The sequence below is a fragment of the Lates calcarifer genome, unplaced genomic scaffold, assembly GCF_001640805.2.
Source record: "Lates calcarifer isolate ASB-BC8 unplaced genomic scaffold, TLL_Latcal_v3 _unitig_725_quiver_1565, whole genome shotgun sequence".
Classification (NCBI taxonomy): Eukaryota; Metazoa; Chordata; class Actinopteri; family Centropomidae; genus Lates; species Lates calcarifer.
This window is the reverse complement of record NW_026117942.1, coordinates 1-13614: the sequence shown is the minus strand read 5'-3', so window position 1 is coordinate 13614 and position 13614 is coordinate 1. Positions and strand designations below refer to the sequence as shown.

General features: G+C 38.5%; 1 protein-coding gene and 1 pseudogene across 1 annotated transcript; both read right to left on the bottom strand.

The window, feature by feature from the left end:
* Positions 1-612: 612 nt before the first annotated feature.
* Positions 613-3965, bottom strand: LOC108879735 (extracellular calcium-sensing receptor-like). Its single transcript, XM_018671129.2, has 6 exons — positions 3778-3965; positions 3364-3649; positions 2425-3249; positions 2101-2322; positions 1869-1992; positions 613-1526 (listed from the first exon to the last, which is right to left on the bottom strand). Exons 1-6 carry the CDS (start codon positions 3897-3899, stop codon positions 613-615), a joined length of 2493 nt encoding a protein of 830 aa, XP_018526645.2. The 5' UTR covers positions 3900-3965.
* A 1557-nt stretch (positions 3966-5522) lies between these two features.
* On the bottom strand, positions 5523-8803 carry LOC108879734 (extracellular calcium-sensing receptor-like; annotated as a pseudogene).
* Positions 8804-13614: the final 4811 nt, after the last annotated feature.

The window sequence follows — 13614 nt, the reverse complement described above, 5'->3', positions numbered from 1 at the left end:
ATTTTTCAATTTTATCATCCTTTTCAACTATTATATATACAAAATGTTACAGAACCTAAATCTTTGAATCACATTATCCATGGTTAAAACAAGCTAATCTAAAAAACATGATAATACATAAGAGACCTGATTGCACTTCTGGATGTAACAGTACAGTAGTGAATTATGATATGTACGTTAAATGTTTATGTATATGTATTTCATTCAAGTGTGTTATCATATTGTCATCACACAAGGATTTTTTATCTGTAAACAGAATAATTATCACTTACAGCTTATTTTACATACACACAGTGAAAGTCAGTTGTTATGAAACAACGAACAATGCATAATACACACTGAATTATTTTGTCAACTAAAATTACAATTATTCAGTATAGTTTGTAATACAAAATTACCATTCATCAATTACTAGTAAATTGTGAATTAAGGGAGAGTTGCTTTCACCCACAGCACAGAAAATCATGTGCAGTCTATAATGTCATATTATTTAGAACATTTATTACTAAATAACAGACTTATAGATGTTTGCTCCACTCATATACTACTAGTTATACAGTCGTTATATAAAAGTCGGAAGTAACAGTAGCATCCTTTTCTAAATTTAAGAAATCATATTCTTTTGCTCAAATTTTTAGCTGTGACATGTTTCTTGGTATTTTTCTCTGGTCTGATCAATATTATGTAGCATTTAGGTGCAAAGATACAAATTAATAAGCCAAAAGCTGAGGACAAAATTGCAAATGTTTCCACAGCTACAGTGAACTTTCCAGGAGAACTGACATATGCTGGAATGAAGGTGATCCAGACAGCACAGAATATCAACATGCTGAATGTGATAAATTTGGCTTCATTAAAGTTATTAGGCAGCTTTCTTGCAAGAAATGCTAGGACCAGACAAATTATTGCAAGGATGCCTATGTACCCTAGCACCACGTAGAAAGCAGTCTCAGAGCCTGTGTTACATTCTAAAACAATCTTCTTATTGCTGTATCTGAAAACCATGTCTGGAAAAGGGGGATTTAACTTGAGCCACAATATACATATCACAATCTGAATAAAAGTGCAGGAGCCAACTATGATTCTTTGCTGTGTAGGGCCAAACTTTCCTGCAACTTTGCTGCCAGGAAATGAAGCTTTGAAAGCTGTAACAACAACAATAGTTTTACCTAAGACGCAGGAAATGCAAAATGCAAATGTCACACCAAAAGCAGTGTGGCGGAGCATGCATGTCCACACTGTGGGTCTGCCGATGAAAGTGAGGGGGCAGAGAAAACATAAAAAAAGAGAAAACAACAGGAAACAGCTCAGCTCAGAGTTGCTGGCCTTTACCACTGGGGTTTCTCTGTACTGGATAAAAACCATCATTGTGGCCAGCGACAGGGAGGACCCTAGCAGGGAAACAACTGTGATAGCTATTCCCATCGGCTCGTGATAGGTGAGGAATTCAATTGTTTTAGGAATGCACTCATCTTTCCTCTCACTGGACCAGTATTCCTGTGGACATGGTGTGCAGTCTGCTGCACCTGTTGAGGTTAAACAATGAAACAATGCATGAGTCATTCATTTGGATTTCACGTTTGCAGAGAATGACACACACACACACACACACACACACACATGTATATGATATATATATATATATATATATATATATATATATATATAGTGTATGTGTGTGTGTGTGTGTGTGTGTGTGTGTGTGTGTGTGTGTTTGAAGCAAACACAATTCAATATGGTGCAGTAACACTGACACATAAAACATAGATACATAAAACATAAATTACATGCAAACACAAAACAAATGATATTGATCGTATATGTTTGTTTTAGTGTGGCATACATGCTTTTGATACATGTCGGTCTACCTGTTGAGTTGGCTATAGTTCCATCAGCACATGGGATACAGTCAAAACAGCAGGTGGGTTTTCCTTTAATTTGAGCTTTCCTAGTTCCTACTGGGCATACATTAGAGCACACTGATGATGGAACCTTAGGAAAAAGATTTAGAGCAGTCATACTCAGTTCATCTTATAATTCAATGGGAAGTATAGTCATGAATATATAAGCTTATTGTATTAAAAAAAAGTCTATTATTACCATTTTCCCTGTCCTCCACACTATATCTTCATCCTGGATGCTGAGCTTATAATCACCATTAGCAGCAGATGCAAAATGACCCAGTGTCACATGTTGCACCTGCCCGTCTCTCAGCTGCCAGTTAATAATGTCATAAGATGCAGGGGGGTTTCCATTCTCATCAAAGAACACATTATCCCCAAATTGATTTGTGAAATTTACCTTTTGTAAGTGAGCAGTGACCTGAAACAGAGCAGATCAAAGTGTTCATGCTAAGATAACTTCTGTATACATTCACTGTCTGTATTTGGAGATTTAATGGATTTTACTTGCTTTGTTCCTCACCTCTTTAGGCTGAATTTCTGATATATTTAAACATGGCTTCATTGGTTTTTCTCCAGGTGGCTGGCAGAATACCAGCTGATGCAGGGCATGTGCAATGGCATAAACTGCTGTATACACATTATAGGACACTCTGAGCTGTGTGACATTGAAGAACACATCCTGGGAATTCATCAGCGTCTCATTGCCTGTGCATATTTCATTCGCTGCCTCAGAACTTGTGTGTTCCCCAGGTAACACAGGTCTACAGCCTACCATAATCTCCCAGAAATCCTTCACAAAGGCTGCACTTGGATCTGTATAAGGGCTGATGTCTGTAAGAAAGGGTTTTAGATTTGGGATAGCCATCTTCTGCACCACAAATCCGAGCGCTCCACCGAAAGCTTGGTAGATTTCAGGTGTGGAGGGTCGTGGTGCTGTTATCCAGGCCTCACTAGCAATCCACTGAATGCCAGTAATATTCTGTTTTACTACCTCTCTCATCAGGGGATAAAAGTCACCCTCAGGAACAAAGGCCAGAATGACTTTGACAGTTGACTGCTTGATCATTTCTACAACATCCAGAATTTTATCCATAGCATACGTGCGTAGAATTGTCCCGACAAATGCAATACAAACTCCGAGCTTTCTTACCTCTTCGGTGAAAGCCAGGATCCCATTCCGGCCATAGTCATTGTCTGACTGTATGGCCCCAATCCACTGCCAGCCAAAACGTTTGACCAGTGCTGCCAGAGCCTTTGCCTGGAAGTAATCACTGGGGATTGTCCGAAAAAATGTAGGGTATTTAGTTCTGTCACTCAGGCAGGCACATGTTGAGAAGTAACTTACCTATAAAAAGATCACCAAAAGAAGTCTGAAAAAACAAGAACATTCTACAACCAGACACTACAAAAGCATCAAATATCACATATCACTGATGCAATAAATCCTTTAATCTCTTACTATTGGCACTTGAAATGGTCCAAGAGCTCCAGCCACAGCTAAGGACTGAGATGATCCTGACTCTGCTATGAGAGCAGATATAGCTGGAGGACAAGGGGAAGTTGATTTTGTCTGCTCTGATCCACTAGCCAGTGTTAACGCAGCACGTAAGGTATTCGTGGGAGATGCACAAGAGTTAAGGATCCTGTAGCCAAGAGTTATGTTTGGCAGGAGAGCAGATTGTTTGTTGATTTCTTCAATTGCAAATATCATCACCTGGGTCCATCGAAACACTCGCAGGTCAAATCTTAAAAAAGGTTTCAGTGATTGAAATAGGTTTTATATTTAAAGAGCTGCTGCTTTACATGTACACGCAATGGCAAAAGTGGAGGAGCAAGTATGAAGTACAGAAAAGTCAGCTGTGTTAAAACTCACCCTGCGCACTTCACCCCAGGTGGCTCCATTGCGAATGTAGAAGTGTTGCTACTAACCTCTTTGTTAAAAACTGGGAAAATCCCCCCAATCATTATATCTCCTTGCTTGAACAAACTTGGCATGTGAAAATTGCCAGACAGTTCACAGCCAGAAACTGTGTTCAGGCAGAGAGCAAGCAAAGATAAGACAATGGCTCTCTGCATGTTTGCTCTGCATTTTTTTTAAGACGAGGAAGCAGCTCTTATAACAGCTGCATTGAATGTAGGTAGACATGCTCTATTCACAAAAAGATTGATTTATCCCCCTCAGGACAAGGTAATCTTAGATTGGTACAGCAGGGGAAGATGATTGCTATATTCAACACACCCATCACACAAATCAGCACTGTATGTATTCTAATACACACATACACACACAAAATGTATAATTTGGCCAACCCACTCACACATCTCATGGCATTAATCCCAGCAATGTATTAAGTATGGCAAAGTACCTAAAACTATTTTGGTGATGCATTTATCTTGGAGAAAACAAGTTGCATCACAAATTATATCACGTGTATTTTGATGCTTCCAGCTGCACGTTATACATCTACCTCTAAGCTATGGTGACTCGTGCAGGAGTGTATTAGTGCTTTTTAAGAACTGGTGATGATGACAAGTTTAACTTTATGTGATATGTATGTGTGCATAAATATACTGCATGTGGAGAATGTCTCTTTTTTTATTCATTCGTTAATTTGTTTTTGTATGTAAATGTGATTATCAATATACTTTGTGGTAGCACATGAGGTGACAGGTGGTCTGTATAATACAGCATCCCCTGGAAGAAAGTTGAGTTAGCTGAGTGTGAGAACTGACAAGGTAGAGTGATAATGCAAGCAAATCACTTTATACTAAAGGTATCGGATTACCATTAATTTATGCTTTAACTAACGTAGGGGCCATGCATATTTAACAAATGTATGAACTCATGCATATGACTCATTTAAAAAGGTCAGTGCTAAAGTTACTGATAACATGGCTTTACAAGCATTAATAAACATATTGATCATTGTTAAGTAGATGTAAAGAAAACATATTTACTGTCAAATTAATACATGAGCTCTAAACTAGTTGCAAGTGGCCAAAAAAATACATCTGACCAGAGTGTCTGATTGGTCAGCAGTAACATATAATTTACATCTCAACATCTCTGGTTCCCCTTTTCATGCAAGCCAGGTATAAAGATATTCCTGTAATGCAGCAGCATCTGCTGGGCAATTCTTGATTCTACATTTATGTAAAAGTTAAATCTGACACTTGTGAAACAGTGATTTGAAATATAAATAATCTCACCCCTGTTATCTTTGATATGTCAGTCAATAATAATAATAATGATAATAATAAACATATTGAAAGATTTTTATTACAATGTCAATGCATGCATCCAAAGGGAATAATTTGACACATTTCTGTCAAATGTGTTTGTAATGATTTTGTGCCTTCATAAATACATAATGTCCAACATCCATAAAATTCACCAACATAATACAAACTAAACCTCATATACTTCTTATATTCTATATTTATTTTCAAGACTGTATCCAGCGAATTCAGTTTATTCAGCACATCACAAATCAGCAGGTCACATACTACAATAGTGGCTTGTACATCTACAACATCTGTCAGCCTCTGCAGGTAAAGTTGGTTTATTTGTAGTCACACTCTGGACATTTGTTTTGGATGGCACTTTTGAATTATTGATTAAAGAGTTCTTGGTGGTATTTTTCCCATCAAATGTTTTTTTGAGTTTTGGTCTGGCCTGAAGATAATAATATAGCATTTTGGAACAAAAATGCACACCAGCAAACCAAAACTGGAAGCCAGGATAGCAAATATCTCCACAGCTACAGTGAATTTGCCAGGGGAGCTGACATATGCTGGGATAAACGCGATCCAGACTGCACAGAATATCAACATGCTGAAAGTGATCAGTTTGGCTTCATTAAAGCTGTCTGGTAGCTTCCTGGCAAGAAATGCAAGTATAAAACACAAGAGAGCAAGAAGTCCAATATAACCCAGCACAGCCCAGAATCCAACAGCTGAACCAAGGGCACACTCTAAGATTATTTTGTCTTTATAGTACATCATGTTCATTTTGGGGAAAGGAGGGTTGATTGTCAGCCAAAGTATACAAATCACAACCTGTATGAGAGTGAAGGTCAGAACACTGAGTCTCTGCTGCATAGGACCAAACCATTTCATCACATTACTGACCTGGAAGTGTAGCCCTGAAGGCCATTAACACCACTATAGTTTTCCCCAGAACACAAGAGATACAGAGGACAAAGGTGATGCCGAACGCTGTGTGTCGCAGCATGCAGGACCACTCAGAGGGCCGGCCGATGAAGGTCAGAGAGCACAGGAAACACAGTTTTAATGAGAAGAGCAGCAGGAAGCTCAGCTCAGAGTTGTTGGCCCTGACAATGGGGGTGTCTTTATGAGTCAAAAAAATGATCGATGTCAGAAGAGATAAAAATACACCAACACAGCCAAATCCAGTTAAAAGTGCCCCCATGATCTCTTTGTAGGAAAGGTATTCAGTGGGTTTTGGAAGACATTGGTCTTTCTTTTCATTTGGCCAAAATTCAGGCAGACAGAACAAACATTCTGGAGAATCTGTGAGAGATCATACAAAAATACAATTATTATATAAAATTTTAATTTTTGTAATGTTGTCACGCTTCTCAATTTTCCTTAGGACAATACACATGGATGAATTCAATTTTGAAATCCTCACTCACTTGTCTGATTACTAATTGTCCCTTCAGGGCACACAAAGCAATCAAAGCAGCACACAGGCCTACGCTTGTTTATCGCCTTTCGAGTCCCTGGTGGGCACGGTTCTCTGCAGACAGACCTTGGCACCTGATTAGGCAAAACACAACATGCAAAAACTCAATAATGAAACAATATGTACTGTATTTCCCCTGACATTAGTGTAAACAAATTTGCTATGAATTAAAAATTGTAAAATAAGGACCCTAGCAGGGAAACAATAATTGTAATTGTAATTGTAATTGTAAGGAAGTTAATTGAAATGATATTCACCTCATTATTATTTCCTCCCCAAACTATTTTCGGTGTTGGTTTTTAGTGTGAGTTGTTGCCCCTCTGGAACAGAGGTATCATATTGTACCAACATTTACAATCTCAACAGAACCATCTTCTCTTATTTGCCAGTTAACTAAGTCATACTGGGCAACGGAGTCACCATTTTCATCAAAAGAAACCTTGGCCCCACTCTGTGTTGTGAAGTTCACATTCTTAATGTGCTCCAACACCTATAGGGAGACAGTTTGCATTAACCACAAAGAAATAGAAGCACTAAATACAAAGATTTCTATGCCTGATTAGATATACCAGAGCTTACTAGCTTAGGCTGAACATCATCCTTGGTCACACAGGGCTTTCCCGTGGTTGGATTCGAGCCATTTTGACATTGCAATAGTGCATGAAGGGCATATGCCACCAAGTACACAGCTTTGTACACATTATTCTCAGCCCTGAAATATGCCACATCTGTGTAGTCACTGGACACTGTCCTCAGATCCTCTGTGCCAGTACACATAGTAGAGGTATTTGATGGAGAGAAGCTGCAGTCAAAGAACGTCTCCCAGATAGCTTTAATAATAGCACTCTGTGGCTCATCAGAAGGTTTCAAGCTGAGTAAGAATTCACCAAGACCTGGTATGGATGCCTGAGGGAGGGCAAAGCCTATTGCCCCCTGTAAAATATTCTTTCTCTCAACAGAAGCCAGGTCTGCTTGTGTGATCCAAGACTCACTGCCAACCCACTGCTTTCCTGTTATGTTATAATTCTCTATTTCTGACAAGAATGATTTGGTATAAGACAAGGACAAAAACAACAGGACCACCTTTGACGAGGACTCCCTCAGTGTCTGTACAATAGTATTAAAATAGTTTTCATATATCTTTGAGTAAGGCAATCTGTATTCAACACACACGCCCTCTTTCTCTGCTTCCTTAACAAATTCACTTGTACCTTCCTCTGAGTACAAGCCTGGAGAATAAATAATCCCTACCCAGCGCCAGTCAAAGTGTTTCATTAACTGCACCAGTCCGATGACTTGGAAGCGGTCACTTGGTACGGTTCTGAAGAACGTGGGGTATCGTTTTTTGTTACTCAAACAAGCACAGGTAGAGAGGTAGCTCACCTTCAAAGAAAAAAACACATTTCAAATACAACAGCACAATTTTCAAAGATGGAAATATGAGTAAATCTTAAGACATTACTCAGTCATTTCCCAGTCTTTTCTTCTCACCTGTGGAATGGACAGTGAGCTTAATATGAGGTTTATGTCTTCACTCACTCCAGAGGATGAATGGCCTAAGACAGCTTGTACCTGACCACTGCAGCCCTTTGAATCCTCTCCATTTACGGCTTCTACAGCTGCTCGAATCAGGTTTTCACTCCCACAGCCATTGTACAGCCTGTAGCCCAGACTCACTCCATGAAGGAGTTTAGTATCTCTGTTGATCTCCTCCACAGTAAAAATCACTGTCCTGGCAAACTTCAGTTCTCTGTCATTCCACCTGCAAACAGCAGTATTGACTCCTTACTGATAAGTAAGTTATTAGTGCTGATCATTTTACAACACATCACACATAAAACATGTTATTTTTGTATAATATAACACATAGTTTTTACATATTTGAGTATGTTCACTTACTTTTTGCAGTATGAATGGGGAACTGCCTGGTAGCCATTATCTATCAATTTGCGTGTACTAGTTATAGAGAAAACTCCTCCTATAATAAGATCACCTTCTTTAGAAAATTCCATGAATCCTGTCTGCCCAATCACTTTGCATGTTTGGTTTTCTGACTTTATCCTTGCCAAAAGTGTGAGTAAGATTATACTGATCCAACCCATCACGAGCCACCCTACCCTTCACTGAAGCAACTCCGACCCAGGAGCTGACCTTTATAGTTTTTTCTACCGTCAACAGCCAATGTGAGCATGCTCCCTATTCTCAGAGGATTATTTTGTTTTTCACCAGTCACTGCCTTTCAAAGATTGACAGATTGACTGCTGACTGACATGTTGAAGACAGAGGGCTTACCTTTTCTCTGAGAATCCACTCAAGCATAGTAAAGTATAGAATATGTTGTGCATAGTACAGTAACTTCAAGACTTGACAGTCACTTAAAGAAGGCTGGCAGTGCTGGACTGCTCTAGACTTGTTCTCAACACTGTCTTCTGTACTTCTGCTGTACATATATCACTGAAGCACAGTCACCAGGAGGTTGTAGTGGTGCATGATCAACATAAAAAGTGCCAGACTGTCAGTATGACAGCACATGGGGAACTGCTTGGTTTAGGCAATGAAAGAATAGGGTAACCTCAACAAAATGCTTTGAGGGCCTAAACATTATTATAAAAAAACATTTTAGTAATGCTGTATTCTTTAAGTGGATACTGTATTGTCAGATTTGATGTTCCTCATTATGTCAATAGGAAACAAGAATTTATTGCAAAGTAGTTGTATTTTTTAGGAGACAGGGCTGGTTTTGACCTGTAGCAGCACTATGGAGCAGAGGGTGGCCTGTTTCAATTGTCTTGTGCATGTGAATGAGGAAACATGTTGATCTATTCCATCCTGCAGATGGCAGTAATATACAATATGTAGGAATGTGCCAGTAAAACAGAGAAAAAGACTGCAAGCCTTAACTTAAAAAAAAAAAAAACAGCTTTGCAACTGTTTTTTTGCATTAAGCAAATTTATCAGAACTCAAAATTCTCCACAGGGTACCTTTAAATAATGGACTGAACCACATTTATACAGCACTTTGCCTCTTATTCACCCATTTTACATACATTCTCATGCGCCAGTGGCAGCAAGCTACAATGCAAGGAGCTGGCCTAATCATTAGGAGCAATTGGGGTTTTATGTTTTGTTCAGTAACACTTGGAAGTGTTGATCAGCAATCATCAATTATGTGAATTCTCAAATACAAGAATTGAATTTGAATATTTAGTTTCAAATATTTGAATATATCCACCTTCAGAGTGCTTACTGTAAAGTTTTACAGTACTACACCATGAAAAGCTACTGTCATAAATGAACACACGAGACATGTATGTTTTAAAAAAAAAATGTATTAGTCTTATAAAGAGCCTTGTGCAAGTCTTCTCTGCAGTCACAAAATGTACAGCAGAGCTAATGGAAAAATAGCCACAGATGCTTATTACATTCAGCTGGACTTCAATCAGTGTGTACTATTTCGTGACAGAAAAAAAATATTTAAAAAAATTTTAGACTTTTTTAAAAATGATTTATATGTTTCCAACTATGTTCTGACAGCTTTAATGGCAACAAAAGATGCTTGAAAATTAACTTTAAATTAACCTGTTGATCTTAATAACCAGTACATACTTTGTTGGTACCCTTGAATTTTGAAAACAGGTTACCAGTTGCACATATAAGAGGACACTCAAAAAATTTCCGTTTACTTAGGATGCATTGTAGCAAACTGGGAAGTGAGACAAACACACAGTGCAAAGTAACCAGTTGCTCTATCTGCCTGAACACAGCCCAGGATCTTAGTGTTGATCCAACACTACCCTCAACAAGCATGTCTTCAAACCAGTGTTTCAAATCCTTATTTGTAAAAGGAGGGCTGAGAGTCAGCCAGAGCAACAACACAGTAAATGGCAGAGCCCTAAATTGCTGCTGTGTCAGACAAAACAGTTTGATGACGGCATGAGCGGTTCTGCAGGCAAGTAAAACACTTACAGTGCTACTTAGAGCACAGGAGAGGTAGACAATGCAAGAGATCCCGACAGCAACGCAGGACCACTCAGAGAGCTGGTGGATGGTGACTGATGCTGAGAAGCAGTGTAATGTTAGGGTAATAAGCACCATCACTGTGGAGTTAATATCACGAACAGGACGGATGCTGTGTGGTGGTGTTTTTATTCTTCTCATATAGGTTCCAAGCAGTAACACAGCTGCCAGAAAATATCTTCCACCCCATCTACTGGCGTCAGGCCGCTGCATGCTCTCCACTGTGCCTGTGTAGACAGTGGATTTAAGGCCATTAGATTATAATGTAAATGTTAAAGGAAATTTAAATTTGGTCTTGTTGTAATGAATTGTCTGTTTTATACTAATGTTTTATAATGTTTTGTAATGTTTTATACATTACCTGTTTGTGTTAGAAATGCTTCTTTTGGACAATGTACTGCATAAAAGTTTGATGGCATCTGTTGATTAGAAAATTAGTTAGAGCACACCCAACACAGATTTATGCAAATACTGGTGGATGATATTACAATGTATACAATTTTTTCTGTGGTAATTGTGTCATGGCCATATTGGATTTACAAAATATTTGTATCAGTGTATATGAATTCACTGAATAAGCCAAATAGATATATCCATCTGGTTATTATATCTTTAAAGGATTTCTGATGTACTGAATCAGAGAACATAGATATCACAATATAAAATCATATATCCAGTGATAAAAGATTTTATCCATTTTGCTCACAATTATGCACAAACATCAAGATGCTTCAGTGCATGTATGTACTCCTCATGCTTGCAGTCCATGCATACATTAGCATAAATCATGCAAATAATACATATCTGGCATGGTTAAAATACTTGCAGTTTAACTTTTTTCTGTGTTAATTTTCTATTTATTACAGCTCCACCAGTAGGGGGAACATTGATAATACTGTAGAACATTTTGCTCTTCAGAGAATAAGGCAGAATTAAAAATTAAAAAAAAGAAGAAGAAGAAGAAAGAGAAGAAGAAGGTTTAAAACCTGCACACAGCAGATCCTGACGTAAGCCCCTTTTGACATGTCAGACGACATCAGGCCTTCTTGGTTCTCAGACAGTGTGAGAATAAGGAATTCTGGAAATGAAGGTCTGTACAAAAAGCCATGTGGCTTTTGACCTTGAGGTTGCCTGCCTTACAGATGCAGATACAGTCCATTGTTTTACAGTGGTCCACTAGAACAGGTGTAACAGTGTAGGCACACTGTGCTGCAGATCTCAGGACAACAGATGAAGACAGATTACATCTGTAACTTAAATGTGTCCCGTGATTGTCAGTGTTTATCTGTACAAAGACAATATGCAGACAAACACAGAGGATCATTAATATATTCCTAATAAACTGGCATGAGCAGAAATACACTTTCCACACAAGAATGGCAATAGCAGTTAAATGCATAGCACTAAATTCAGATTTCATTTCAGAAACAATTGATGAATATGATTCCTGTCATACTCAGGTGCTCACCTCTGTTGAAAGGAGACGGCAGCTGGATTGAAAATATAGCAACAATTGTTGAATGGTACATTTGCAGACATTCTTGTTTTGGCTCTCTCCATTTATAGTCTCTATTTCAAAAAGGCTCACGCAACCATTAAAGAACAAACTCAAAGGCACATTAGGAAAGAGAAAACAGTTTTCTGTGATCCTGTCCTGTGTGAAAGTTCTCTCCAAGGCAACACTCAATTTCAGGAGATCTAAAACAGGACAGGAAAAAAGTTACAAAAACAGTTTATAATTGCATTACGTAGCAAATTATCACATACATGTAACACCTAATTACTATCATACGTTGCGCTAATTTCACAATTGCTCAACATTAGTAGTCATTCATAAGATAAACTGGAGCTTCAGAGCTAACAATGCACATGAAAAGCATAATAACCCATTTGTGAGGTTGTTATTTTGTCTGTAATTACAGTAAATGATTTCAAATTGCAATTGGCTCATAAAAGCTCCTCTAGAGATTGCCTAATTGTCTTTTGAGGGGTCTCCCAGTATGGTGTTTAGGCCCCATAATTCAATCTGGTTCCCCTGTTGAGGAGATCATTAAATTAAATGCTAATTGCACATGAATCTGTGGGAAACCACACAGGGGCATCTATGTCCTTGACAAGAAAAAAGCTTAGTTAGTGAGCAAGACACAAGTGGACGAACTGGAGGAAAAAGAAAACACCACAATTTAGCAACAATTTACTCACCTCTCACATATCAGTGTCAGTTTTGTTTTGTCTTGAATAAGAGCGTTTTATATGATGCACTAGAGCTGAAGTGCATTGTTCCTTCATCATGCCCATACTGCCTGAGCTCAGTACACTGGTCCAGGCTGAGCCATGTGCCAGAAGACACCATCCAAGCGAATAGTGTTAAGAAGACAAATGTGAGTGTTGTCATCTCAGAGCCTCGCCTTTGGCACAGTCTCGTTTCCTGGAAGGATGTGTTTTATAGCTTTCTCTCTGTGACCAGGTGTAGGAGGCAACTTAGCAGGCCACTCTCAAAGGTCCATGCAAATTTTTTTAAGACCTGAAGCAGTCAAGCATGCAAGATAACTCGGACAAGACTGCACATGAACCCTGTTTCTAACTAATGATCAATTGCGCTGTTTACTGACAGCAGTTTTATTTAGGCCTTTAAGTCCGTACAGCTGATTCCATAAACCAGCACTAAATAGCCAGTGCATGTGTAGCTGTTCAGTGCGTATGAGCATTGAATACACTTCAGAGAGGTGTAGGAAGGAGGTGAGGAAGTATTTCATTATCATGTAAACCATGTACTATACGTTCAAATACATTAAGGACAAAGTATACACACTCAGTTAGCACTTCATTTGGAGCGCAACACTAATACTGGGTCATATTCCAATATTCAGATAGGTTGTGTTTTTTTGTTGTTTACCATTCTGATGTTGGACATGAACATTAACTGAAGCTCCTGATCTGTATCTATATGAGTTTATGCTTTGCACTTTTGCCACATGATTGGCT

Excerpts from the sequence above, each read along its gene's own strand:
- LOC108879735 (XM_018671129.2), bottom strand. The coding sequence starts at position 3,899 with ATGCCAAGTTTGTTCAAGCAAGGAGATATAATGATTGGGGGGATTTTC. Across the intron at positions 3,250-3,363 it reads GACCATTTCAAGTGCCAATA|GTAAGTTACTTCTCAACATG; the intron begins GTAAGAGATTAA and ends ATCTTTTTATAG. Across the intron at positions 2,323-2,424 it reads CAGAAATTCAGCCTAAAGAG|GTCACTGCTCACTTACAAAA; the intron begins GTGAGGAACAAA and ends GCTCTGTTTCAG.